Source organism: Chaetodon trifascialis, chromosome 16 (assembly GCF_039877785.1).
Source record: "Chaetodon trifascialis isolate fChaTrf1 chromosome 16, fChaTrf1.hap1, whole genome shotgun sequence".
In the NCBI taxonomy this organism is placed as follows: domain Eukaryota; kingdom Metazoa; phylum Chordata; class Actinopteri; order Chaetodontiformes; family Chaetodontidae; genus Chaetodon; species Chaetodon trifascialis.
Window position 1 is genome coordinate 4,421,176 of NC_092071.1, and position 27,412 is coordinate 4,448,587.

At 42.8% G+C, this 27,412-nt stretch overlaps 2 protein-coding genes across 4 annotated transcripts in view; one reads left to right on the plus strand and one right to left on the minus strand.

Moving 5' to 3' along the window:
• The window catches only part of sgcd (sarcoglycan, delta (dystrophin-associated glycoprotein)), a 263,045-nt gene that overhangs the window by 171,011 nt on the left and 64,622 nt on the right, over positions 1 to 27,412 (plus strand). For all 3 annotated transcript variants that reach the window (XM_070982518.1, XM_070982519.1, XM_070982520.1), the window contains one exon: positions 27,112 to 27,213. In XM_070982518.1, coding sequence (XP_070838619.1) covers positions 27,112 to 27,213 — 102 coding nt within the window. The remainder of the gene's footprint in view (positions 1 to 27,111; positions 27,214 to 27,412) is intronic.
• The window catches only part of rars1 (arginyl-tRNA synthetase 1), a 448,982-nt gene that overhangs the window by 138,305 nt on the left and 283,265 nt on the right, over positions 1 to 27,412 (minus strand). The gene's annotated exons all lie outside the window — the stretch shown is intronic.

The window sequence follows — 27,412 nt, forward strand, 5'->3', positions numbered from 1 at the left end:
GTCCATTCTCAAAAATGCACTTATGTTAATTATTTAACACCTTAAGCCATGCATAGTATAAAGGTGATTACCTGTGTTTTTACTTCAGTTTTTTTGTGGATTAGAGACAAATACATACTGTGCATACAGTATGTAAGTGTACTTATTAATTTTCTTGCAAATGCTGTTTGCTAATGCTAAGAACATTTTTCATTAAGGCTGTCGGTGCACTGATGATACAGGTTAAGACCTTACTTTGAATTTTTTTTCTTTAATGAAAACCTCTGTGAAACGCTTAATTATTGTGCATTTCTGCTGTAGGAAACTAATAGTTGACTTTCCCTGACTCTGGTGGCCCACATAGAGCAGCTGCAACAGATTGCACGCTGAGTGTGATGCTAAACATTTACATTGTAAATTAAGTGCAGATCTCAAGGCTGAAGGAACAGCAGTAAGATGGAGAGCCCGCAGCTGGGCATCATAGTCAGGGTCAGCAACTGAGAGAGCTCAGGCCAGAAAAGTCATTAAAAGTTAATAGAATTCCCATTAATTTAAAATGAAGGGTTAAAATGCTCCCAATTAGGATTTTGCTTAATTAGGAGCAGCCACCCTGTCTGCGGTTTTTTATTAGGCTGTCAAACACCACAGTGTCAATGCAGCTTGTGTCCACTGGTCTTAAAAGACCGGTTCTTTCTAAAGTTGTGTGAATTACTTCAGTTTTTTTTTTCTTTTACAACATGCAACCTCCAAGCAAACCAGTGCAACAGCCATATATACACAATAAATAATATGATTTACAACTGAAAAATTCTCCATCGTCTTCTGAAATTCAATTCAATTCAATTCAATTCAATTCAATTCAATATACCTTTATTTGTCCCACAAGGGGAAATTCCAATTTACAGCAGCACCAGTAAAAGATAGAATTAGGTAAAACAGCAAGTATATACAAAAGATTGTAATAAAAATAAGCATTATCTTAAATTCTAAATTGTATTTGCGGACTGTTATGTACTTATGTATGAAAGGTCTGCAGGTCTGTAGTAGTGGGGAAGAAGTGAAGGGTCTGTGGGCTATAATTTGTCTGTGAGATCTGCCGCTTCAGTCATAATCGATCCGGTTTTGATCTGTGTGTTTGCAGCCGTAATGTTAGCGTGCCGGTGCAGGTGTGTATGAGTGTGTATTCCACCCTTGAGATTGTGTGTGTGGGTGTGTTACTCCCTGCCTCTGTCTCCAGAGATCTACACCTCATCCGGCTGCTTTTTCAGCCTCCCATCATGTTAAATAGGCTCGCTGTGGCAGCAGAGACAGCCGAGGGCTCTCAGATTGAGACAGATTAAAGTGGCTGCACCTCATGTACATGGCAGTCCAGAGTCTGTGTGGTAATGAGTAAAAAAAAGAAGGGTTGGGGGGGTTGATGTATCGGCTGCCCTTTCTTCCAGGTCCTTCCACTCCAGTGAACCGGGCCTGTTCACCAGCCAGAAAAGCGGCCTGGAGGGAGGAGGGGGGGACCGATGTTATAGTGAGACTTCAGTGCTGTTAACATTTGAGTGTTGGCGTTCCACGTTATTAGCTGAACCTACGTGCCCTCGATTCAGAGCAGCATTACAAAGTACAAAGGGTCGGGACTGGTCAGATGATGGTTTGGGTTGGGTTGAAAGTACACTGCTGTTATGTACATTACGTAACTTAAGTACATTATGATCAAAGAGGTCACAGTCTAACAATAATCATAAATATAGCTCATAATAACCGCTTGCACAACCTTTCTACCCATTTTTCTTTTGAGAATAGGCTGGGAGTTATGTAGAAAAAGAAGCTACAAAAAAGCAGATGACATGTTCAATAGATTTCTGTTCTTTTATTTAAAGTTGCAGGTAAAACCATTAGTATGGTTAGTAAGCACAGACATAGAGTGCAAACAACAGACCGACTGTCTTCATTTCATCAAAGAGGCAGGAAGGATTACTGCTGCTCGGACCCCCGAAACATTTGGCCTGAAGCAGAACTGGTGTCAAAACACAAATATGCAAAGAAAGCACGATACTTGGGCATCATACAGAATTCTTCAGATGCTTTCAGACATGTTGGTCAATCACAAAGACTCAAGAGTGCCAACAAATGCTGCAAACGTTGATTCTAAATCTTTTAGCGTAGTTTTGAACTGGAAATCTGTAAGAAAAATAAGCAAATGTTGACCAAGCAGAGGGCAGCTGCAGTTACATAATACCATTCAAAATATGTGACAGACTTTCCATCATACTGTACAAACAAAAGCTCTTCATAACAGTTGGTTGACTTACATCAACGCCATTATTGTGACAGATAGGAGTTAACTTTGTTAGTACAGGACACAAAACCAGGGACAGTCTGCCTGGTTTCTCCTGCCAGCGAGAGATTAATGAAGGCGAGGGTGGGATAAAAAACACAAAACTCTTTCCATCTCCTGTACCTGCTATACCCACTGGAGCCTGTACTTAAAGTGAAGTGAGCTGAACTGTTGTGACTGTGTGATGTGGCTCGCTGCTCCAGGGAGACGGCGCTGAAGCCTGCAGGAGGAGGTCTGCGGCAGCTCCTCGCTGGGCCATTGAACCGAGAGCCTCTGCCTCGCCGAGTCCCAAGAGGGGCCAAAGTGGGGCCGGCAGCGCCAACAGCTCTGCTTCCCCGGGCCCGGCAGGGGGGAGCTTGACCTTCCCATCTGCGGCAAAGCCACCAGCGCTCACCCACTCCCCAAAAAGCTCACTGTCAGATGTTGTTTATTCACGTCTGCTGGTTTACTGAATACAGATTTTAGCAGGAAATTTGGCAAGGTCACAGTGATGTCTCTGAATTTGAAGTGGAAGCTGCTGTCATTTTTGGACTTGGCCAGTAAAATGCAGTGCGCTGTGTTTTCGACCTGGGAATTCTCAATATGCTTGGCATTCAACTGATTCAAGGGTCGGCTCACCCAAAAATAAACGTTTTTACTCACTTCTAGTGGGATCTCTCTGTCCAGATAGTTTTATGTGTCCAGGTTTTGATCTGTCTTTGAGATTTCTGCCTCCAGCCAAATGGAGAAAATCAGGACCTATTATGTATCCCATCAGGCAAACACAGGAAGACGCTTAAACATATTCTGAGAGCAACAGACAGAATAAGAGGTGAGTCATTGGTCGCAGACTGCGATAAGGCCTTGATGACGGGCGCACATTTTAACCAACACTTCCTTTGTTGTATCCTGCTGATATTGAAATACTCGCCCTGAGTCTTCACTCAGCAGGGATGAGCTCAATAGCAAGAGCTCTTGGAGGGCAAACCCTGCATGAAACAGGACTTGAACCGGTTCCTCTCCTTTATGTGATGACCCCATACTCCGATATAACAACAGAGGCTTTGAAATGGTTCGTAATATAAGTGGTCAGGACAGGAGGTGACCTCAGAGCTGGTGAGATGTTTACCTCCTCCTGTAATCTGAGAGAGGAGTGCCACCGGTATTTATGGCTCAGAGACAAACACACACAGAAAAACACACATGCAATTCTGTCAGTGTCGGCTTCTCTCATAGGCCAACACACCAAACACACACACACACACGCTGTGCTGTGCTGGTTTATTGGGGTGATTTAGGCCGGTGCAGTGGTAGGTAGAGAGTCTTCAGTCAGCCTGAAAATGGTGTCATTTTCTAATAAATCTGGCTGTTTAAGGTGTGCTGGAAGCAAATTATCAGTATTGTTTTTTGCCTCCCTTCCATAGTTGAAATCTCTCCCTCCTTCACCAATATTACCTGCCAAATGAATGCCCAGTAAGTTATAGTGAGTAGTAAAGTGTGTTTTCAATCATTTTCTATCAAATGCAACACACTGTTAGCCAAAGGCTGCGCACACATCATGGCCCCCGTGTTTTCATTTCATTGTGGGGATTTTTGAGGACACCGAATGCTGTAGAGCCAACATTTCACACTCAGATTGATTTTGGATGCATCCAACATGTCTCCCACCTTCTCCTCAATACCTTCAGGGCTTATTGGAGTTTTAGCTGCTTGTTTCTGAAATGTGCTGCCGACAGACAGCAATGTTACCTCAGCAGGGCGGAGCTCGGAGGTCCGACAGCAACGATGTGAGATAAAAACTGACTTTAAATAAAGCTCAAGAAATTCCTCATTTAAAATAACTGAGAGGTGCCAATCCACAATGAGATATCAGTCACGAAACTGCTGCCATCTGTCATCTGAAGTCAATGTGAGGACAGGATCATGTGTGTTTTTTCAGTATTGACTGATGAGGTAAAGGAAGCTGCATTTTGCCTGCGAACGTGGGGCCTTTGAATTCTTCGGCTTTTTCAGTCAAGCCCCCTTTCTCATGACAATCTATGCAATTATTTCTATTTTTGTGTGGGAGGAGGAAAAAAGAACAGGCTACAATTTGAGACCATTTTCCCTTTGCAGATAGCAGTTGAGCGAGAACGCGTTTAAAGACTCTCAGGAGATGAACATCCCTGGGCCTGCTGTGGATTGTTGGTGATAGTGACAAGAGAAAAAGCAGTAATTTTCCCTCTGATTGCAGCCTGCCTTCCCCTGAGCAACATTGATAAGCTTGTGCACGGTTTCACTCATGGAGAAAAGGGGGTGGGCAAAGACAAGTCCAACAAAGAGAAGATGAGAGGGAAGAGGAGGAGAGGCAGCTGATGATGATGATTATGATGACTGCTTTGACTCTAAGTAAAGCACTGTATCCCCATTTTAGCATTTCTTCAGGTCAGTCATGTCATATTACTGTGATATCGCTGACCTGTCATATTTATGACACTGCTGGCTTTGAATGGCCCCAGTTATCTGTGTGGTCCCCAGGCATGATCCCTCCAACTGACTTCTGATATGACGGGCCGTCAGTCATTGTATCATCTGTCAAAGCATTTCTTCAGCTTACCGTCCACAGAACTTCTTAGTAATGCTTATATCTTATTGATTTCATGATTTTTGCTTTGTTTGCTTTTATACAAGCCGAGAATTTTATGGTTATGGCTGTTATGCAATTGTGCAAAATGACTGTTCTTTTTTCATGATTAGTTTTTTGGAATTTGGGGTTTTTGTAGGTATTTTGTAGAATTGCCGGTCTACACTTTGGACTAGACTCAGGACTTTCTATCTAGACTTGAGATTTACGTGTGACTTGCAATTACGTTGTCCCATCTATGCCAGCGTCTGTGTAGAGAAAATACAATGCATTAAAACATAAGCCTTCAGGCCTTCAGTGAGTCACCAGTTTATCCCAAAATTGCAGTTATGTATTTCTATTGTTCTATGTAAAATCTTCTGGTTCATCTTCTGGTTTTCATTTCAATGGCTGACTGAAATCAATGGAACAAAACAACAACAGAAAAAGTGGAATTTTGGCTGTGAGAACCAAAACCAAATAAAAAAAAACAGTCTACCAGCTAGGGTCAAGCCTCCAACAGTTTTCCTCATTCAGGTCCAGCTTCTTCCCCCATGAATTAGTCCCAAGTTGGATCCAAACAGCCCACTCTCGCCACCAGCCGACAGAATGCAGAATTAGCTGCTGGGAGCCTTAAATCTCACGCTGTTGATGAGATCGGAGTTACTGGCTCTCATTGGGGACAATTAAATCTCAGTACCTCCAGCAGCCTTTACTGAAAGGTCAACAGAGAGAGAGATGGAAGAAAGAGTCACAAGGGAGACAGAGTGAGGGGAAAAAGTTTACCCGAGACCGTTGGCAGGCTGTTTTCACAGTTCACATACAATTCATTTTGGCAAAATAAAGGGAATAACGAGAGCGGGACAACAGGCATGCAGTGCATTTCGGAAGTGTGAAATGGAGTTACAGTCGAAGACGCTAATTACATTTGAGGCAGAGTCTGCTAACTTCATGAATTTGGTGCTCAGGGGATGACTAATAAAGCTCAACTTCAAGATTTTATAGTCTCTAATGGGAAAATTAGCTTGCTCCAAGGCGTCCAAGAAAATACATAATTACAAAACATGAAGAGATAAAACACAAAAACATATGGGAGTGGCAAAGAATGGTCTGGCAAATTGCTGGCAAAAAGAGATTTGAATGTTTGTGTGAAAATATTTAACTTTGGTCCTGCTGCTTAAACCCCAAGAAGGAATAGTCAGGGGGTTTCAGTGAAAGACTTATTTTAATGAAATAAACTAATAAAGATTTGTATTTTCTACTGATGTGTTTCGTGGTAATTAGGGTGATGGCTGACTGTACTCTAATTGCCTGCAAAAGTTCAGGTGAAAAAAGTGTTTCCAAGATGTGAAAATGAAGTTGCAGCAATACCTAATTTCCGAAGTATAATTACAGTCATTAAGTCATAATGCAGACCACCTACAAACAGTAAAAACATGGAGAAGCAATCTGGGGACACCGTTATTACCAGAATTAAATTGTTACAGGCACATACACTAGAAAATTTAACAGAAATCATTTCCGAAGATTTGTCTCATGGCAGGACATTAAGAGCAGTACATACCCATTAACAGTGAAATGTGCTGAAACCAATGAGGCGAATGAGTGAAGTGCTATCTGAGCAGTGCTGTTGTCTCCATGTAACCATGCTTTTACACAAAGGTGAGTTTGGCCTTATGAGTCTGACCGATGACTGAGCGGAGTGCCGTTGTGTTAGACTGCATTACTTGCAGTCAGTGTCTAACCAAACAGCATGAATGAGCATGAGTGAGGTAACAATGAAATGAAGTGGTGGGAATTCTGCCACACTGAACGAAGCTTCTGACATGTTGGACAAATGAAAGAAAAACTGTTAAATATCTAAGTTCTAATAGTTAATGCATCATGATTTGTGTTTCAGTAGTTTCTATGCTGTTTGCCTTCCCTTACCTCGTTTAATGACTTCATTAGATCAAACAGAAGTTAATTTGTTTGCTGTGAAAGTTTCCATTTCGATTTGTCTTTTGAAAGACAAATGTCCCATTTGTATGCCAGGGCTACGACTCATATTGGACAACGGGTGTTCATCATTTTCAGATTTCAGTGCAGCACTAATGAAGCATCCTCAACTTCTGACTACTGGTGCAGTTTGCTGGAAGAACTTTTTGTGCCTTCCCCAGTTTGATTTCATCAGTGCAGCTCATCAGGGGGCAAGAACTAATGTGCTGTTGGATGCCATCAACAGAAATCAATCAGGACCTGTGTCCTGAGAAGGTGACCTGTATGGACTGATGGCTCCGTAAGGACTGAGAGTTTGCATGATTTCACTCCAACAAATGTCCCATCACTGATTGGCACATCTTCAATCAGATGGGAAGAACTCGTCAGTGAAACCACCTGCTGATGTGATTGGTTGAGTGAAGACCTGCAGTTTGCCCCTCGGTGCATGCTAACTAAAATAAAGATTAAAAAGTACAAGGAGAGGAGTCGAGCCTTCTGGAATTCTAATGACTGCGCCACCCTAAAAACATGCCATGTCAGATAAGACCTGAACTACTGGGAAGCAAGTCAGGGAGGCTCAAACCGTCTGACAACAGCATGAGTTGATTTTTAGTTTATTCTAAAGCCTTGACCACAGGTATAAAGAAATTTTACAAAATGAATACAACAGAGGGGAAAAATCTCCATATATAAGCCGTCTCGGCCTCATTAAAGTTTTGGATTAATGAACCCCGAGCGGCGGCAATGAGTGATGAGTGCACAGATATCTTGCATACCAGTACCAGTACTGGCCCAATTCAAGCTCTTGATTCATTAGTCTCCAAAATTAGTTTTAATAAGTGATTGATTGTTTTAAGTAGTTATATATATATACAGGTCCCAGCTTTTCTAATCTGAGCATTTACAGCTTTTTCTTCCTCATGTTATATAGACTTAATCCATTTGAGCTCCTGAATCTGAGATGGGCATGTTTGATGGAGATAATCATGATTTGCTTAAGAAATGCTGTATTCAAGTCAAGCAGAACCAGACCAACAAGTGAACTGGCTTCAGTATTGACTCAGAAGTGTCTGCAGCTGCAGCAGCTGCCATCTCAGAGGTCCATTCTGAAGGTCCTCAAAGTTTCCATTCTTTTCTCAAACTTTCTTCACTTTGAATTCAGCAGCTTTCTCTCTTCTTTCTGCTTTCTCGTTTTCCAAAAGTGGGAGTCATAACTTGTGGCGCCATTGTTCATGACGGATGAGTCCATAATGCTTTGTTTGAGTGGGAGTCTGTCTAAGTAGGTTTGGTCTACCTTCTGGTCAGAGTCGAGCGGCTGCCTGCATACATTTTTAAAAACAAAGTTATATTGGGTTCAAGACAAGTTCAAGAATGCATCAAACTTTTTGAGGTGTTTTGAACTTAACTACCGTAATGATCCATCCACCACACGGTCTGCTGTGGCTTGAACAATATCGAGTCTGATATTGACAGCGTTGTGATGAAAGAAACAGACCCACTGCAAGTTCTGCCTCACAAGTGAGCAGCCAGATGTCCTTGTTGTACTTAAGTCTTTATGAGGTGATGTTGGTGTTTGGTGACTCACAAAACGCTCATGTACAAACACAAACGCTCTGCTAATGAGGCATCAGGTGGCTAATGCTAGAGAGGAAATGATTGTGGCTTGAAAGTCATTAGTTTGAGCCAGACAGACTGAAACACCAGCGTTCCCTTTCCATAATTACTGCTGCTGACATACCCTTAAGCAAGGTCCTTCGTACCCGCTCATGACATAATGACCTGTGACCAAAAAAACCAAACAGATAGGAGTCACTTCCTGCGCTCTTAATTGGATATAAACCACAGTCTTATTTTTGTGGCATTTTTGCAGACTTGCTCTAACTGCACGCTTACAATGAAATATCTGAGATTAGTTTGCTTATTTGTTCAGCTCAATAATGCAAAATGTTGAAAATCTGGTTTTCAAAATGACATTCACAGCACAAACATAAGAGGTTGGTTTCATTAATTACCTCATATTCAACAGCAAATCTGCACTTCCACCCCATTTTATCTTTACTTCATAATCTCAGGCATATTTTCTGAGCTGTCCTCACAAGAGGACCTCGTTAACGCTAACCTGTGGTTAGCAGAACCTTCCTGCTGCAGCAAATCAGCATGACACTTTCTTCTTTGTGGGAAGCTGAATGTAAATCGTAGAAAACCCTTGTTTTGTAATGAGAACCACAAGACGTCATGAATAAAACCACTGAATATGAAGCAACAGTAATGAGAAAATTAGTTACCACTTAAATCCTGTAATTGGATCACTGTTCACCAGACAGGAAGTGGTCAGAGCTGCCTCTGTGTCGACTGACTACGATACCGTCGGTGAAGATCGAGGTCACAGTTATTCAAGGAGCACTGAATCTAGGACAGGGCTTGGTTAGTAAAATACCTGGGACTCTCCACATGTCAGTTAGACCTCAAGAAGCCCCTCAGATGAGAGGTGAAACCTTTTGAAGTATCTACCACCAAGTCCAGCTGCCCTGCAGTCAACATGAAAATGATCCATAATTCATGTTCTGCTAATCATTCAGGGCAAAAGTCTCACATGAATGTGATGTATTCATTGCTCAGGTAATAATGGGCTCTGTGTACCCTGTTCAATTGTAAAATAATGATCTAGACACACAAGTCCACCAAGTGGAAGAGCATCCATTTTCTGAGATGCATCAAAGTCATCAACCCAACCTCCAGAGAGCAGACTCCTCTCCGGCACTCTCTGACTTTGTCTCCCCTCTGTTATTACACTTCAAAAGCTGCTTCGCTTTCACAGGGTTGCACTCTTCCTGTTTGCTGTTATGCTTCTCAGGTAATGGTTGGGGTTACATCAGCCTTCCTTTTTTGAAGGCTGTATTTCAAGAAATAAGCTTTACGCAGCACATTTTTAGTTCGCTGATGAGCTCAAAAGTCTTACTCAACAGCACTTCAAGAGGATTTGATGATACAGGACCCATGAGCCTCCTGCTGCAGGACAGCCTCTCTGAGGACTTGGCTGATGGTCTTGTTGGAAAAAATATATCCAGCACCTTATTGATTAACATCCTGTTTTTTTTTCCATGAAGATGTAAGATGAAAGTGCAGAAGAAGAAGAAGTAAAAAGGGTAATTAAGACATAGAGGGCAAAAAAGAAGGAAGGGAAAGGACAAAGCTAAGAGGAGGGAGCTTAAATAAGAAGAAAAGAGGAAAGGAGTGGGGTAGTAACAAAAAGCAGGAGATTATACAATAGGAGTCTAAAGATACTTAAAGGGGTATAAAGAACAAGAGAAGAAGAGTGCATGAAGAGGGAAGGTCAGAGTTTCTTTGAAGCGGTGTTGGGCTCCCAGAGGACTACAAAGCTCTGTAGTTTTACTCTTAATGGGAGGATTGTTCCACTGCAGAGTTTCATTTAGTTTGGTTGTAAAACAATTTTTAAACCATCTGAAAAATGTGCAAAGAACTTGGAATAAACAAGGATCAAACGAAGCAAAACTGTTCCATCTTTAGGAAAAAAGGGAACCAGACGAAACGGTTGTTGACAAAATAACAATTTAAATGAGATTTACAATTCATAGTCACCGTAAAACATTCTCAGCGGCAGTAAAATCAGGCGTTCTGTCAAATCTGCTGACTGTGTGGACAGTGTTGAAGCTGCATTAATCAGTGTTTCCTAAGACTGAATCCAAAGTCTCTGCAGAGTGAAGGGCTGACAGTGATGAACCCACCAACTCTGCAGCTCTACAGAAGCTTTTAGCCTCTTTTGGCTCGTAGTTTTGGTCTAAAGACACATTTAGAATCTGGTCTAATCCAGCTCGTTTCTGCAAACAGGCCCTGGTTGATGTTAAAAAGGTTTGGTTCAGCTTTAGTCTTTCGTAGCTTTTGAACATTGTATCGGTGGTAAAAGTAGAAAAATGTGGACATTGAGGAACTGATCCATTGTATAGTTAGCTGTGAGGAACTCTTGAAGGGGAACCTCGTCTCTGCCTAATGTGCTCCTGTCAGTATTGCAATCTTGTTCCATGCAGATAAACACCGTCTGTCTTTTGATCTGCTGCGACGATCAATATGAGCATCGACTGATCGAGCTGCTGTTATGTCCATCCTGGCGGGGAGGACTGCACTGTCTTTGTGCTTCACTCACCAGGTGGTCCCGTCAGAAAGAACTCAAGCCTCTGAGTCAATGACAAAACGTCCGAGCGCTCAGGTTGAGGCGAATACATATTTTAGATGAAAGCAGGTCCGTCTATTCCTGCCTCTGCACAAACTGCCCGTCATGCTGTGAAACTGTCTGGGTCTCTTTATATCTCATTCTCTCCTCTGCGGTTCGTCTTGACTGTATCCTCTATTTAAAGTGCGATTTTGAACGAGAGACAAAACGTTTGACAGAGACATGCAGTCTCTCTGTCACCCCCAATACATGACCCCGACTCGCTCCCAGCCGCTCTTATCGACCCTCCAAACGCACCTGAAACCTCACACCTGAGCCTAAACACAGGGCTCAATCATTTTCATTAAAAAAGTCAGTTCATCTTCATTCTTAAAGAATAAAAAAAACTGATTTCTTCCATTTTTGTCTTCTCTTAATCACAAGACGACCACATTTACTGCAACCTAAAGTAATCAGTGTCTCCTTGCAGCAGGGAGCATTTGTACATGTGCATGGTGACATAAGATCTGGGTGAAAATCAGTTTTCACTGTTTTCACAGAACATTAAAAATCTAAAACCGGCCAAGTCGCCTGAATAATGTTGCCATTGTACATTTCAGAATACAGAAAAGTACAATGCCAGTAATTATGTGCTGATTTGGTAAAAACATAACCACAATTTTATTTGTATTGCAAAACCAAACCCAATCACATCTCCACAACCTGACTAAAATCCAGCAACAAGCAGCAAGAGGCTCTTCTCTCCATGTTTAGTCAAAATGGGAGCACCCATGGTCCATATCTGTAAGCTGAAGTGAAGCTGACATGATAAGTAATTTCATTGATTAGCTGTTTTGTTAATAAGGTACTTGTTGTCATTCATCAAGAAAAAAATGCCAAACATTTGTTAATCCCCTCCTTCAACCTAACAACAGATCCTCGTTCTCTCTCTCACTCTTTTCTTTCTCCTTTATTTGTATATACTTCTTTGCTTAAACACTAGAAAAGCAGTGACGAGTGAGGATGATTTTGTGTTTGTGCTGTCATTTCATCCATCTTGATTGAGCTAATGCAGTTCACAGTTCATATATATCACAGCAAGACATTCATGACTTATTTACAGACCTGGGTGGATGGATGGATGGATGGATGGATGGATGGATGGATGGATGGATGGATGGATGGATGGATTTCCAATTATGTGTTTTAATCATTTTGCTTCGCTCACATTTTTGACTTTCTCATGTGAACTGCCGTGTGTGTGTGTGTGTGTGTGTGTGTGTGTGTGTGTGTGTGTGTGTGTGTGTGTGTGTGTGTGTGTGTGTGTGTGTGTGTGTGAGTGAGAGAGAGAGAGAGAGAGCGCATCTCTCTGTGCTTGCTGTGTTTATGCATGACTTCCCTTCATTCAGTAAAGCCTCATACGGTAGAGATCAAAAGGTAGGGGTGGCAGATAAAGCTGACAACTTCCAGCCGTACTCGCCGACTCTTTTCAGATGGGGGATTGGAGGGAGATAACATTGGGGGAGCGAACATACAATTCACCACACAGCAAAAAAAAAATGAAGGGAAAGTGGCTGGCAGGAATATTTCTCATGCATAGCCTGCACATTTCAGACATATGAGAAAAAAACATATTGAAGAAAAAAATCATAAAGGAAGGAAAAAGGGGGCAAAATTGACTTAACTGCTTGGCACTTGGCCCGTCTGTATATTTTCCATTTAAAAATAAATTCATTACTGCACCGCCACATGGCAACTGCCATCCATAGGGACGACAGATATAAATATATGAATACCTAAACAGGTGGAGGGATTGGATTTTTCTCCACTTTCTTCTCTGCTGGCTTCCTCAGATGTGAATAATAGCTGAAGAAAGCGGCCGTCTCAAAATCCCCGCAGGAGCCTGAATAAAGACGATGACAGGCCTGGATAAAGAATCACCAAATCCCTCTTATCCACTTTTTCTTTCTCCTATTAACCTTTATTCATCCAGAGAGGCTTTAACTAGCGAGCTCCGCTCTCCAGGCCATGTTTAGCACTGTGGGCACTGAGCTGCTGCTTTTGCCTCATGTCCCTCGTGGAATTTAAACTGACAAACAAAAACTTTTCTTCTTCAGCCGCTCTTCACGCTCACGTCTCAAGCAGTGACAAGTGCTCCTTGTTCTTTTAAAATACAAAATATGTTGGCCTCATGTAGTTCAGAACACACTGAATCAGTACATCACTCCACCCAGCTTTTGAAAGGACAAAATTAATTCAGATACTTGAGTTCATGTTCAAAAAGAGCCTGACGTCTTTGCTGCTGATAAATTATGCTCTTGTTTATTGTTTTTTTTTTACTTTTTTGCCATTTTCACTTGAAACACAGCAGCATTTAAGGTTCAGAGGACAAAGTTCAACTTAATTTGTCCCAGAGTGGGTAATTATTTTGGCTACAAAGGCACATACGCAGACTGTGTTAGGGAAATAACAGTGCATCCTCCAAACAGAAGCACCTGGTGTTTAAAGCATGCCAGCATAATGCCAGGACCTCCTGATTTCACTCAGCAGAAAAAGGGGAAAGAGAGTGAAAATTGTTTTGTGCTGGATTCCTGTGCTCGAGCTGCAAGCAGTATTGCAGACTTTTCAAGGTTTTTTCCCAAATTTTCAAGGTTATTTCTGACTTTCAAGGTTAATTTGACATTACATATTCATTCCAGGTTTTTCACATGATTCTGAACTTTTCAGAGTCATCCCAAACTTACTTCTGTACGTACTTCTTGTACTTTCCTCTCCAAACCTCCACAGTCATTCCACCTCTCATCTGCCCGTTTCTCCGACCAGAGTCCTTGCTAAACCTCCATATCTGCAGCCAACCTCAGCCAGTCCAGATTAAGCGGCGATTAGAGGAAATGGATCAATTAACGAGGTTATCAGCTGTCAGGATGGCAAAGTGTTTGGAAGAATATGTGCTGGTCTTTGGGTCCTTTGTGGTAAAACATTCTCGGTATGTTTCGATGGATGCATCACAGATCTTAAACGCTGACTTCATTCATAATGTCTATAAACACTAATTCTTAGTTACTACAATTTTGTTTACTGCACTGTGCTGTAGCTTTTTTTAATCATTTAGCATTTAATAAAATAAACAAAAACATTCTTTTTTAATCATTAATAAAATACCTGCAAGAAAATAAGCTCCCGTGTGTGATTAGATACAAGTAAACTAAGCAGTAATAATCTGTGTGCACAGATCTCCGGATCAATAATTTACTTTTTATACAACGTGACCATTTTGGGGCCTTTGAGTGCAGCTCTGGAGTCAGTCCTGCTCTGCAAAAAATATGATAATCGTTTAATCAGCAACGATGGGGATGAGCGTCCTGTTGCTGAGTGATGATAAAAGTTTGATTGTAGAGCTGAATGAAAAGCGGTTCACTGTGTTCCAACAGTTTAGATCAATCTGTGCCAGCAGTGTTTTATTTCCTTTGAATAGTCTCAATCCTATTCAAGAGATGCACACGTTTCACTGATACATTTATTTATTAAAATTTCTCTCCAAGCGTTGGACAAGAAAGCTGTTTGAGTAAGCAATTAAGACTCCATAAAAAGTCAGTAAAAACTAAAATGCCAATCAGCTCGTCTTGTCTCTGCCGTTGTCTTTCTGTCCCTGTCCGTCCCACCATCTGTCTGAGTGTACCAAGACCTTCCAGGCATCTCGGCCCCTTTGATGGGGCTCGTGCCTTGAAGACAAGGCCAATCTGGTCAATCTGAGCAACCCTGAGATTCAATGACAGTTCGTGCATCGTAAATTTCTACATGGTGCAGAGGAGGGCAGGATTTTTATTGAAAACCTCTTCGATGGCATCTGGAGCTGCGGGTGGAGCACAAAGACCTCATTTAAACCGTCTTTTCCAAAGAAGGAGAAGGGAGAAGGAGTGGGGGGCAGACGTAGATCAAAGGGAGAGCTGAATTGACTCTGCAGTGGCACTTTGCTCTTCAGCTGAGGGGACTCACACGGAGGTTGGATTTTATGTTTCCGTGATTAACAGATTCATCCAAAGTGTATGTTTCAGGTCACTTCTGTGAAGAATATTTCAATGATCTGTGTGCTTGTGGGGCCGATGTTGAACTTTATTATCTTCTGCAAAATCAAACTGCTGAAATCTTTCTGTTTATACAATCTGTGTGAGCTTGCATTCCCACCGGTTTAGTGCTCAATGCTTTGCGTGACACTACAGGGGCAAATGAACTCAAATTCAGTGACTTTCCAGCTGCTGAGCAAAGTGCACTTTGTCAATACTTTCTGTTATACTGCGCTTACGTGTGACCTCACACCTTTACTTACTGTTTTTGAGGAAATCGTTCTGATGTTTACCCTGCTCCGTTTACCTGACAGCTGGAGTTCTCTGATACTTTGTGTACTGGTAAAAGCTGAAAATGTGGCAGATTGATGTACTTCAAACATTGAACCACTGAAACAGCTTTACATGATGTGTTAATGCATTAATAGAAACATCTAAAAGGGATCATTCTTTACTTTGAGACCTTTAGCTTTTGACTTTCAGTGCAGGGCACCACTTTTACTTCCCATTAAGTATTTGTCTATTGGGGTGTTGCTTCTACTTAAGCAAAGGATCTGAATACTTTCCCGCACTGACCCACAGCTTCTCTTGCAGTCATTGAAGCGGGTTAGTGGTACTGCAGCAGCACATGACTTCATCCTCACACACAGCAAACTAAATGGATGAACGTGTGGATGAACGTGGCTGTGACAGTGACCGAACCTCATTTCTGCCTCTGATGAAACTTCATCACAAAGCTGCTCCAAGAACCATAAAAACAATAACCGCTTCCAATTAGCCCACAGTAATTACTTAATAATCAGGAGATAATTGCACCACTTTGACTACTGTCACAATTTATTCATAACAGTAGGAGTGTGTGTATGTGTGCGTGTGTGCGTGTGTTTATGTGTATGCACACACACTGTACGTCTCTTTCTTTGGGGACTAAATGTCTCTGCAGTGTTTGAAGGTGAAAAGTGTAAGAAAGTGAGCACACTGCACTGCTTCTCACTCGGAGTTTAGATTTAGGACTTAGAACCAAGCTTAAATTATCCAAGCTTAAACTAAAACTCAAGCTCGTTTGATAGAGACATGGTGTTTTCTTTCTTTATTACCTGACGCGGGTTGAAATCGCTTGATAGGACTGGTTGGCCCAGACTGATCAGATCGACGAGTGTCCCCCCGTCTTTGCAGAGTGCCTCCTCTTGTAGCCTCCTCTCAGACCACCAACATTTAAAAACTGTACAGTACAGCCAACCTTGGGTGTGTGTGTTTGGGAATCCAGTGGAGCTTGTGTACTATGCTCACTCCTCGCTGTGTCTCTTCTCCAGCACACTGAGCCTGCAGGCATGCGTTTTCACACGTCAGTCACCGTCGGTGCGAAGACCTTGATGCTGCGCCGCCATCGGCGTCCCAAGGCCACGCCGTCCATCCCAGATGAAGATGAAGTTAATGGGAAATCTATCGGCCTGTGACACTGACATGTGGCTGCCGCGGGCACAGGGAGCAGAGATGGAGTCTCTGAAAAGGCTCACAACACTGTAACCTTCTCCTGTTACTGGTTATTATTAATTAATAAGAGCATATAACATGTTTAGAGGTATAGCTGGCTCTTTATCAGGCACTGAGGGACACAGAAAGACAGAGGCCCCAGTTAAGAGTTGGGTGTTGACCATGTCTTAGTTTAGCATGTTAGCATGCTAACACTTTTTAATTAGTACAAAACCGTTAAAGCAGATGGGAAAGCCGTTGGTTTTGAGGTTATTTAGTACATACATAATGTAACTCCTGGACTGTGTCATTGGCTGCATATGTTAAATATTTTAAAACGTGATATTTCACAGTGACGGCGGGGGGCGACAGACCGTTGGCTTCCTAGAGCTGCAGCCAAACAAATGTACTTTGTGTTTGTGAAAACTCTGTAGACGATCTCACCAAAGTGGTTTTAAAGAGCTCGGTCCTCGCCGTCCACACTGCGACACGAAGCCAGCCTTTTCAAAATTACACCTTAGAGAGCTTTTCCAAACAGCTCCGGTTTGGAGAGCAGTGGCTTAAAGTGGATGTAATACCCAAACAGAAAGAAAAAGATGGCTTTTCAAATTCATCCACATTAGTGTGGACAGGAGCTCCCTCTCTTACTACTTGTCCCCATTTTCTTTCTCAGCCTCCCACCTCCTAATGTTTTCATCCTCTCCTCCTCTGTCCTTTCTCTCTCTCTTCTTCCCTCCTCTTTACTCCACATGCAGTCTTCATCTTTTTCCTCATTTACACTCCAACACACCATCAGGCTCATTTTCTCTTTGCCCTTATCTTGCTCTCTGCGCTTATCTATCTATTTTACCCAGTCTTATCTCTCCCTGACTTTATCAATACCCCCTCCTGCTCTTCTTTCTTTCATCTTTCATTCTCTGGTTCTCCCTCTCGTCCAAACCCCCCTCCCCCATCTGCATTCCCATCCCCTTGATGGATGATGTGGTGCTGTGTCGAGGGCCTCAGTCAGAGGAGCGGGGGTTCGCTGTGGAGAGCAATCTCAAAGCCAATTCCGCTGATAGGCATCGCGGGGTGTTGCAACATGACATCGCAGCTATCACCTGTGGAAGCAGAGAAAGAGAGCAGCCTCTCAGAGTGCTGCAGGTGCAGCTTCGCTCGGACTGTGGGACAGAAGGGAAAACTTTCTCTGTTGTAATCAAACAGATCAATTGAAAAATGTATTAGTTTGGAATGCGGCCATGTTGGCTGCTGGCTGCCACACGGGGCCAGCGGAGGCTGATTGAAAGAGCACTCAGTGTTGCAGGATTGGAGAGGGAATGGATTGCAGGAGACGCATTGTTGCCGCTCGACAGTGCTTCATTTTACCCTCCGAGTGCTTTTTGGCAAAGGGCTCGCAGGTGGCCAGAGCGCCCTTTCGTGTATTCATTTGCATTTGAAACACTGACGCAGGTTTTGCTTGTAAATGAGAGAATAAACGAGAGAGCAGCTTTCCCTCGGTTGTGCTGTGTTTACCTGTGGCAAACACATCCCCTCCTTTACCCCTGAGCCACTCGTCATTATTTGCTGACATGTGCTGGAGGAGAAGTGTTTAAGCTGCCTGCAGGGTAAGATTAGCACAGGCTGTAATTTCAAATCTGGTAATCCGCAATGCTACATTATTTACAATTCCTATTTTCTGATTGTAATGTTGTCATGGTGTCTGACTTCAAATTGAATCCCCCAACAAAGAAGTTTGAAGGATGCGGCACACAGCGGCCTGCGAGGACGGGTCCCGGCATCTCGTGGCGCAGAGTGAAAATCCTCAACAACCTCACTAACTTCACCCAGAGTGAAACAAATTCATGAAAGCCTTTGTTTTGTCTCTTGCTGTGTCCCAGTTCAGGGGCTAGATTGTCTGAAGTCCCATTTCAAAGGCCCCTTCAAATGCAGCCAAGAAATGCAGCCTGATTTGCCCTGGATTGGTAGGACTCAACTGGTGTGTCTGCAGTGTTCAGTGTCCCAAAATCAATTCTGGGTCAGTCGATGCGTCGAAGCCACTCTGTGTAGAAACTTATTTGAAATATGGTATCTTTGTTTGTAGGATGAAGAGACAATGCTGCTTGAAATCTGGTGCAGTTGGATGATTCTGCAAATTCCTGGAATACGTTCAATGATGGTGATGAATGTCAAGTGTATGGTTAAGGTTAAGGAAACACTGTGTTTATGGTAAAGGTCAGGCACCTTAAACACTTGGTTGCATTTGTGGTTAATAAGAGCATCAAATCTTATGCTGCAGATCTTTGAGGGCATGCAGACTCTGGCCTCCTGCACGAAAGCGTGACACACTGATTCACCACTCCTTCCTCTACACCCTGCACACTCTGTATCACTCGGATGTAATGTGATTTCTGGGGATACTGTGCAGCCTCTGTTGCTTTCAGCCCATTGATCTGTGTGTTCCCAGGTCAGATCAATGCGTCCACTGGGGGGAGTCAAAGTCAGAAATGATTCTGTCCACATGTATCAGAGGATAAGCTGGAAACTTTGTGTGATTGATCAATTTTGGTTGAACCCCATAAAAAATATTCATGTCAGGGTTGGAATGGAATAAATATAGACGTTGAAACACAAGTCAGAGAGACATTAGAGACATAATCTGCACATCATAAAGACCTTTACTGTTGGTACATCACATAAAGAAATGTTCCAGTGACAATGCATTGGCCAAAAGAAAAACAAGACATTCAGGTCGGTCAGTCAGGATTCAATTATTGTCGATCTGTTGGCCTTCTGCAGGAAACTGCTGGTTGGTAAACATGGCTGCTCCATTAGCTTTGCTCTGTGTAAGTTCAAACAATCTCCTCTGGGAAGGAGAGGCAGCTTCAGACCAGATTTTAGTCCCTGTGAAGGACACATCACAGATTTTAAACTAGACGGAATTATCACTGCTGTCTTTTTCTCTATTTCTGTTTTTAATTAATGAAATGCTCGTAGTATGACCACATAATTTCTGTAGAAAAGCACACAGTCCCTCCAAAAAAGATAGCAGTCGTTTGACAGAAAAAGTCCACCCACTTTAACAGTTTTAAAACAGCCTTTGGTAATATACCTTCTATCACGGACACATTTCTCAGTTTGGGTTACTTTTCTTGTTCTTGCAGGTAACTGTCAAACGCCCCCAACACCTGATCCCAGAATAACTCGCTCTGTGTAGGAGTAACCTTTAAACATGCAGAAGTGTGATTAGGTGTATGCAAAAGTCTGAATGTCTGTAATATTTTTTTTTTCTGAGAGCTTAAGATGTCTATATTTGCTTTAGCCTCGGGTGGCGGCTTAATGCATATTGATGCAGACGTTCAATAATAGGCCCGAGACCTATATTATTGACAGCAGCGACTCCCAGCTCTTTGAGGATGTTGACTTCAGAAAAGGAGATGGAGGGAGAGGACAGGCAGAGAGAGAGAGGTGGTCTAGGTAAAGAAACAGGGATGGATACAGATCCAGTGTTACATACATCAGCCCTTATATTTGCTGCTGCTCCTCGCCGCTCCTCTTCCTCCTCCTCGCTGCTGACCCCCCTCTGTCTAGGCTATAGCACACACAGCTGGGCCGAATGAATCCAGAGAATAACAGAGGGAACCGAAGGCGCAAATGTTATTTACAAGACGGACGTTTTCTCCTGCACTCGTACACCCACAGACGGCCAGGTGAGCAGAGCAGCTAGAGATCCTCGTAGCTGGTAAACACACGTTCACACAGGCTGCATACACATTCACAAAGACACACACACACACAAACACAATAAATTCTCAATAACTATCAAGCTAACAGAGTGGTGACAGTGGAGGCAATCCTGGTTTGAGTGTAGATCAATTCAGCCCTTGTTGCTGCAAATGCTGGACAGAGAGAGAGAGAGGCTGAGAGAGGAAGACAGGGATTAAGGTGGGGGGAGAGAGGGCCGAGGAGGAACTCGGTATGTGTGCAATGAATTATGTCCAAATCTCTCACAGCTTCAGACGAGCAAGGAGAGAAAAGGATTCAAAGATTCAGGTCCAGCTAGCACCCCCTATAGGCAGCAGTGGTGATCGCAGCCAACAATTCACACAACTCAAAATGCCAAATGAAAGGTTTCCACTCAAAAATGTGTAAGTTTCACAGGCATGAGAACAATGGCAACAAAGGGCAAGGAAAGGGAGAAAGGATTTAAAACATTTTTAAAAACCTCAGAATACTTGACAAATCATGAAAAAATAAATCGAGTTAAAATTAAACGGTGGCTGACAAGCTGTGCCTTAAAAAACCGTCCTGTGCTTGTCTTCTTCTTTGATTCGGTACAAATACTGCAAAGGAGGACTCGCACACATAGAAGAGATTCAGACTAAAATCTGGATGCAAGTAGTGCAAAAATGCCCATGTTGGACTTTCCACAGTCCAGAATCAAGCATGCATGATGAGTGCCCCAATATGTGGGATGGCTTCATGTGCACCCAGTCAGTCCTTCAGTCTGAATCTATTTTTTGCTCTGTCTGCAAGTCCTTCCTTGTTGCACTTAAAATGAAACTGCATTAGCTGGTTGTTCAAGTGCACGAATGTGTAAACACGACACCACACCGCATTAATACAGATGAAAGGCAGCGCGCAGTCTATCAGGGTCAGCGTCGGAAAGAGAATGGATTCTGAACAGAATAGGCAGTTGAGAAAATGGATGGATGTAATTGCTCAGAAAATTGCAGTCTACTGATTAGATTATGGCACACGCCCAGTTGCCAGTTTATTAGGTACATCTAGTTGAAATATGCATTGCAACGCAGCAGTCCTGCAGTGATTTCTATCTTCATGACGGTTAATGTGCTATATGTCGAGCTGTGTGAGTTCAAATGTATGGCCAGTTTTCATGCTGCAGTTTGTGCTGTTATTGAAATGTATTGTGTTGTTAGCTCAGTTTATTTCTCTGATAACTTAAGATCCAGACGCCTAATGACTAAAATCCTTCATCTGGTTAAAAGGTGTCGTTATAAATGACAAAGATCTAAAAAAAAGTGATGTTGATGTGACTTGAAACAGTAAGAAAGAAGATGGCTGGACATGTTTTAATGTCCAGTCATCTGGCCGACAGCCGGCACTGATGGAAAACTGGCTAATGAGTTTACATGTTTTGTGCAAAGACTTCACTTTGTCCTGAGGGTGGTGGGAGAGAAAAGTCTACGGTCACAGGTTCATCCTCTGACGAGCATCAATGTGCTGCTTATGTTCAGAATTAAAAAGTGTGTGTTTAAGAGAACAAAACGTGCATCTTGCAATACATTTTGCATTTGGAGATGTTTTAAGTGCTGCAGGGACATAAATCTGCTCCACTTCTGACCTTCTCCTTGATGTAATGTTACAGCTCAGTGATAGCTCTATCATGAATATCCACAGCGTACACTGGCTGCCTGAAGGCAGGTGACCTGATGGTGGGTGGCGAAAAGATCAGAGTGTCAAAAAAATACTTGAGAATCTTCCTCAAAAGGCCATAAATACTGTGTTTGTGTCAAATTTAATGGGAATCTGCTTCAACGGTCGCAGACATACATCAGCTCATTCGACTAAAGGGCAAACATCAGTGGATTCTGCCATCCTGGGTAAAAATATGCACGTTGCATTTGTCTTTGTGACTGAGTAGTATTATTAAGTTGTTTTCACGATTATTGTCACGCTGATGACTGCCTTCTGAATCATGTCACAATCTGTTATTTGTCATTTTCCTCCGACAGCAACTTATTTTGAATTTCATTCCATTTGAATTGAAACACCTTCCAGCTGCACTGAACTGACGGAGGAACGGGTGGAAGGAGGTGAAGAGACGGATCGAAAGCAAAACAGGTGGCAGGAGAGAGAGAGAGAGAAGCAGGGGAAGAAATGGGGGAGGGGGGGTGAGAGAAGACAGACAAGGATGGAAAAAAGGGAAGAGATTGGGCAAGAGGAGTCTCAAACTGACAAATAGGATGATCAGCAAGGGGACTGAACAAGGCTGTGGATTTTAAGAAGATGAAAGGCAGCGGGTGAAGAGGAGGAAAGGAGGGAGAGGAGTAGAGGACAGGAGAGGGCAGAAGAGAGGTAAGGAGGCACACCTGAGTGTTCAGAGGCCTCTGTCCTGGTAAGAGCGGTCCTGAATTATTCATAGGCGCTCGCCTCGCCTCACTGTGCCGGCTGCAGCGCGCTGCTCGCTGCAGAGAATAAAAAGAAAGAAAAAAGCATTTTGAGAAGAAAAGAAAGTGCAAACATTGCAGCTGTGCTCAGTGTTTTGAGTCAAGTCTAATTGCGGGTTTTCAGTAAGATGAAGATCGTGATTTGACTGACGGATGCAGCTGGATTCAGATAAACAAAACGAACGGTGCGCTCGCACCTATTGCCGCTATCCTACGTCCTTAGTTGTGTTCTCCTTCCCACTTTTACTAAACGTAGGATTTCTCCTTAGCGTTCACTGAAAAGAATCCCAAAAACATGAAGACATAACGAGTCACATTCTTTGCTGTGCTTAGAGGTGTCATTTCTCCTGTCATTACTGCATGTGGCGGCTGGGGGGGCTGAGGCAAACAATCTGCTCCACTCGGCTCTGGCTCTGGTGCTGACTCATTCAAAGCCAGGCTGTGAGCAAAATTACCCCCTCATTCACTCATTCAATGCGCCCTATATATTAGACACACAATAGTTTACTCTATGGCGAGCAGTAAATTGAGATGTCGGGTCGAGCCGACCGCTGCCAGCCTGTGATGGTCTGCTCTCCTTAGCTGTGTCCTCGGTGGCTAAACTCCAGTGTGTCCGCTCTGGAGACAGAGGGAAAGCTCTGTCTTAATCTGTCTGCGCTCTGCTTCTCTAGTTTCTGCCTGAATCTTTGTGGTTTTGTAGTTAGTTTCATCAGCAGGATGCTTTTATTGTGAAGAAGTTACAGGAAATGCAATGTGTTTGGCAGAGAGGTTCATTAGCGAGCTGGAGCTGGAGAGACTACTTCTTCTGTGGTTTGTCACTGTTCATGGCACGACTCCCTCACTGTGGAAACTCGGCTCGACTCGGCTGTACGTGTCTCTCTCCATGGTGCTGAAACAGGCCAAGTCAAGTCCCTTTGTGTCTCTCTCCAAGTCTTGAGACTGTGTCCACCATCACTCCCCGGTTCCTTATTCAACCAACACTCAGTAGTTTACAGTGAGCAGTGAACTGAGCATTTGGCCACTTGTCGCGTATAATATGGGAGTATCGGATGCTGCAGTTGTGGTCAACTAGCCTCTTTTTTTTTTTTTTGGCTAGGAAGGCTCCTAACTGAGTAAAATGACCCAGAAGGATCTAAGTGGCAGCCATGATGAGAGCTGTTTGAATTGTTGAGGAAAGGTGCTTCAGCATGCTCTCCTTCATCCGAGAATACACTGGGCCATCCTTGATGAAAGGAAAGGAGATAATGCCACCCCATAATTCCTCGCGGCAGCAACAGTTAAAGCGACCACTGAGTCATTAATGTGCGGCTGCACAATTATAGCAGAGTGTGAGTGCAGCTGAATTGTCTGAGCATCATCCTCATGGATTGTCCTTCACATCTTTCCTTTACCTCATGACACTTTCCATCGAGGTCATGGAAAATTTCTCTCTCCATGGTGCTGAAACAGTCAAACTAAGTCTTCTTTCTGTCTTTGTGTGCAGAAATACGTCACCACACATCAAATGCTGCATTTTAAACTCATCAGCTAAGTCCTGTATCTCTCACGAATGCCCTTTATGGCTGCTCGTACCGTTCCAGCACGATTCTCACCGCCTCTGACTCTACTTTGTGAAATTCAGATTGTCAGCATCTCACCAAACATGAGTGTGTTTCAGTCACAGGGATAGATGGACAGACCGAGACAGAGTTTCTAATGCAGCTGAGTGTGGGGAAATGGTTCCAAATGCACCTTCATTTCACACACATAATAATGTTTTATGAACAGTTTTATCCTGAATTGATTTTCATTTCTATGTGTGACACTCATCACAACAATTTTTGTTTTCCTTTTCCTATCGTGCATTAAGTCATTTACTGGCCCTGTTCGGAAATTGCTCTTAAAAGTGAAAAAAGCGTAAATGTCTCCCCTGATACAGTCATATTATTCTATTACAAAACTAGTACTGCTGTCATTTCTTTCTTTCCAGTAGAACCAATTTAGGAGAGTATTTTGAGTGTCCGCATGAGTTGAATTTCAGAAATTCAGTTCTTTGTAAGTGTGCATTACGACTTATCTCCACAGAGAAAAAGGTGTGTGAAATGGAGAGGCAGAGATACAGACTGGAGCACAACATCACTTTTCAGCTATTATCATCCTCTGCGATTATCCAGACCAAGATATGAAGTAGCCAGTGGGAGGAATCACTGACTGAACGCTGCACATTTCACTGAAGAGGGACCGCATGGCTCTGTGGATACTGACTTCGCTATAGTATCTGTGAGGGCCTGTATTTAAGAACATCCTGTTGAGGAAGTAGAGAAAATGTATGTCCTTTCTTACAGTTGATTTTCGTCATCAAAGTGTTGGAAATTGAGTTTAAATAACGTCTCCCGGCCTGGTCTGACAGGCCTGCTGATTTCCACCTGGGGATAATTCACAATCACAACACGTCCAGGACTCAGCCCCCCGTTGCCACAACAGTGGCGGAATTTTAATATGTTTTACACAGAGGGGGGGAGGATTACATGGAGGAGGCTTGAAAACAGTCCTCAGTTGCTTTGGGATTTCGAGAGGTCTTGATCTCCATTTGCTCGTCGGAACCCGAGGGATCAAAAAAACGGCGGGAAAGCACGGAAAACGTCTTTGCGGGAGGAGATCACATGAGCAGATGGCTGGCTTTTTTTCTGCCGGTCTCACTTTTCTATCACACTGACGTGTCTTATCTTTGAAGCGATACAGTGATTTCATATAATATATATAATGGCTGGGTGGAAAGTGAAGGGTCAGCCTTGCTAGTCGTGTCTGAATCAAAGCACCCCTGAGCCAGTCTCCCCTCACCGAATCTGCTCTTCTCATCACTGGTTAATATCCTTCGGCCTGAGACAATGGACAACTCTGCTGCAATGACTGACTGACTGTGTTCTCTTGTTTTTCATAAGGAAGGGCAGAAAAGAGCAATGCAAAGCAATACATAAAAGACAAAGCCTTACTTTTTGGTAGCGTGACTCTATTTGATGAGGTAAAAGGAAGCACGTCTGTTTTGAATTTCATTCAGTGACCAGCTTGTCAGAAATCCACTTTCCTAGCCTCTGGGTTGTTGCTATGCTAATTTATTTACCCAATTTTCTGAAAAAATATTCTATGCCTGCTGTCACCTTAAAATACTTCACTTAATTTACAAATACAGCATGCATAAACATTTGGTGTTTCGCCGTGTTTAAATAAGCTTGGCTTCCAGAGACAGAAACTAAATTTATCCCTTGGGTCCCCGTCTGAAAAACTTAACAAGACTAAGAACAAAATACGGAAGGATTTATTTATTTATTTAATTCTTGTTGGAGTTATAATTAAACTGGTTTTGGCGTAAAGTGTCCAAAACAGAGATTCAGAGCAGAACTTCTCCATTACTGGATGATATTAAGCTTATATTAAGATTGACATTAAATGATTACGTGCACATCACATCCTCGTAGATCTCTGAGATCATCTAATTGTTAGAGTTAATTTGTCTCCACTGAGACGATTAACCTTTCAGTATTTTAATCCTCTTCTTATATGTGAATATTGTTCACATAGTGAGAGTAATCGGATGCTTCTGAGCCATCAGTTTGCACTGAGGGTTGTGATACACTGAATATACAATATTTACAGTCTGCAACATAATAACATGAGTTGAAGTTCTATTCAAGTATGCAATGTGTACACCATGTTTGCCAATAGATCCCTTTGTAACACTGACGCTGTAGTCAAGTATCACCCACTATCACTGCATTAAAAAAGATTAAAAGAGATTAGGGCAGCTGATCATCCAGGGAGGCAGCTAAATGAGTCAAATATGGTGTGTGTACAGTGCTCAGAGTTTGTACCTGGTAATCCCAGTGTGTAACAAAATCATCTCTCCTCACAGCGTCAGGCGTGTGCGATGTGGAGTTTAATTTTTCCCACACAGCCATCGTGCTACGTGGATAAATAACAGGTGTTTGTGATCAAACTGCAGGTGTTAGAAATATGGCAGGTGTTGAATTCAGCCAGCAATTCACGTCCGTGGCTCTGTAGCATATTGGCAGGAAATACATGAAGAGAATACTATGATGAGTCATGGTTTGCCCACACCTGCTGTGCTGACTCATCCTCGATGTTGACGATTTTCAGTTACCATCTTATATCTGCCAGTGACTGCTTTAACTGTCAGGTATTCATGATGGTCTTGTTTCGGCACAGTGCATAAAGACCATCCGTGCAGCAGCAATCTGACAGACGCATCAGTGGTTTTGTTCACAAAATATGGTTGGATGTGTGCTGAATTCATGACCCGCTGATGTGTATTTGCTCTGAAAGCACAAGAGGAGAACGTGAACTAATTGTGACTGTGTCTTTGTTCCTCGCAGGACGGCATGGGCAACCTCAGAATAACAGAGAAGGGCCTGAAACTGGAAGGGGACTCTGAGTTCCTCAAACCCCTCTATGCCAAAGAAATCCAATCCAAACCAGTAAGTCACTCGCACAAAGACACACTGCCGTTTTCATTTTGGACAGACGCACATTTATATTGTGTAATTTACTGTGATGGTGGGTTTTCTGTCTCCATTAGTATTTCTGTATCCATTAATGCTTGTTTGGGTTTGAGTTTGGTGTCTGTGCACTACGTTAGCCATGCTAACAATGCTAAGCTCATAACACTGTTCAAAC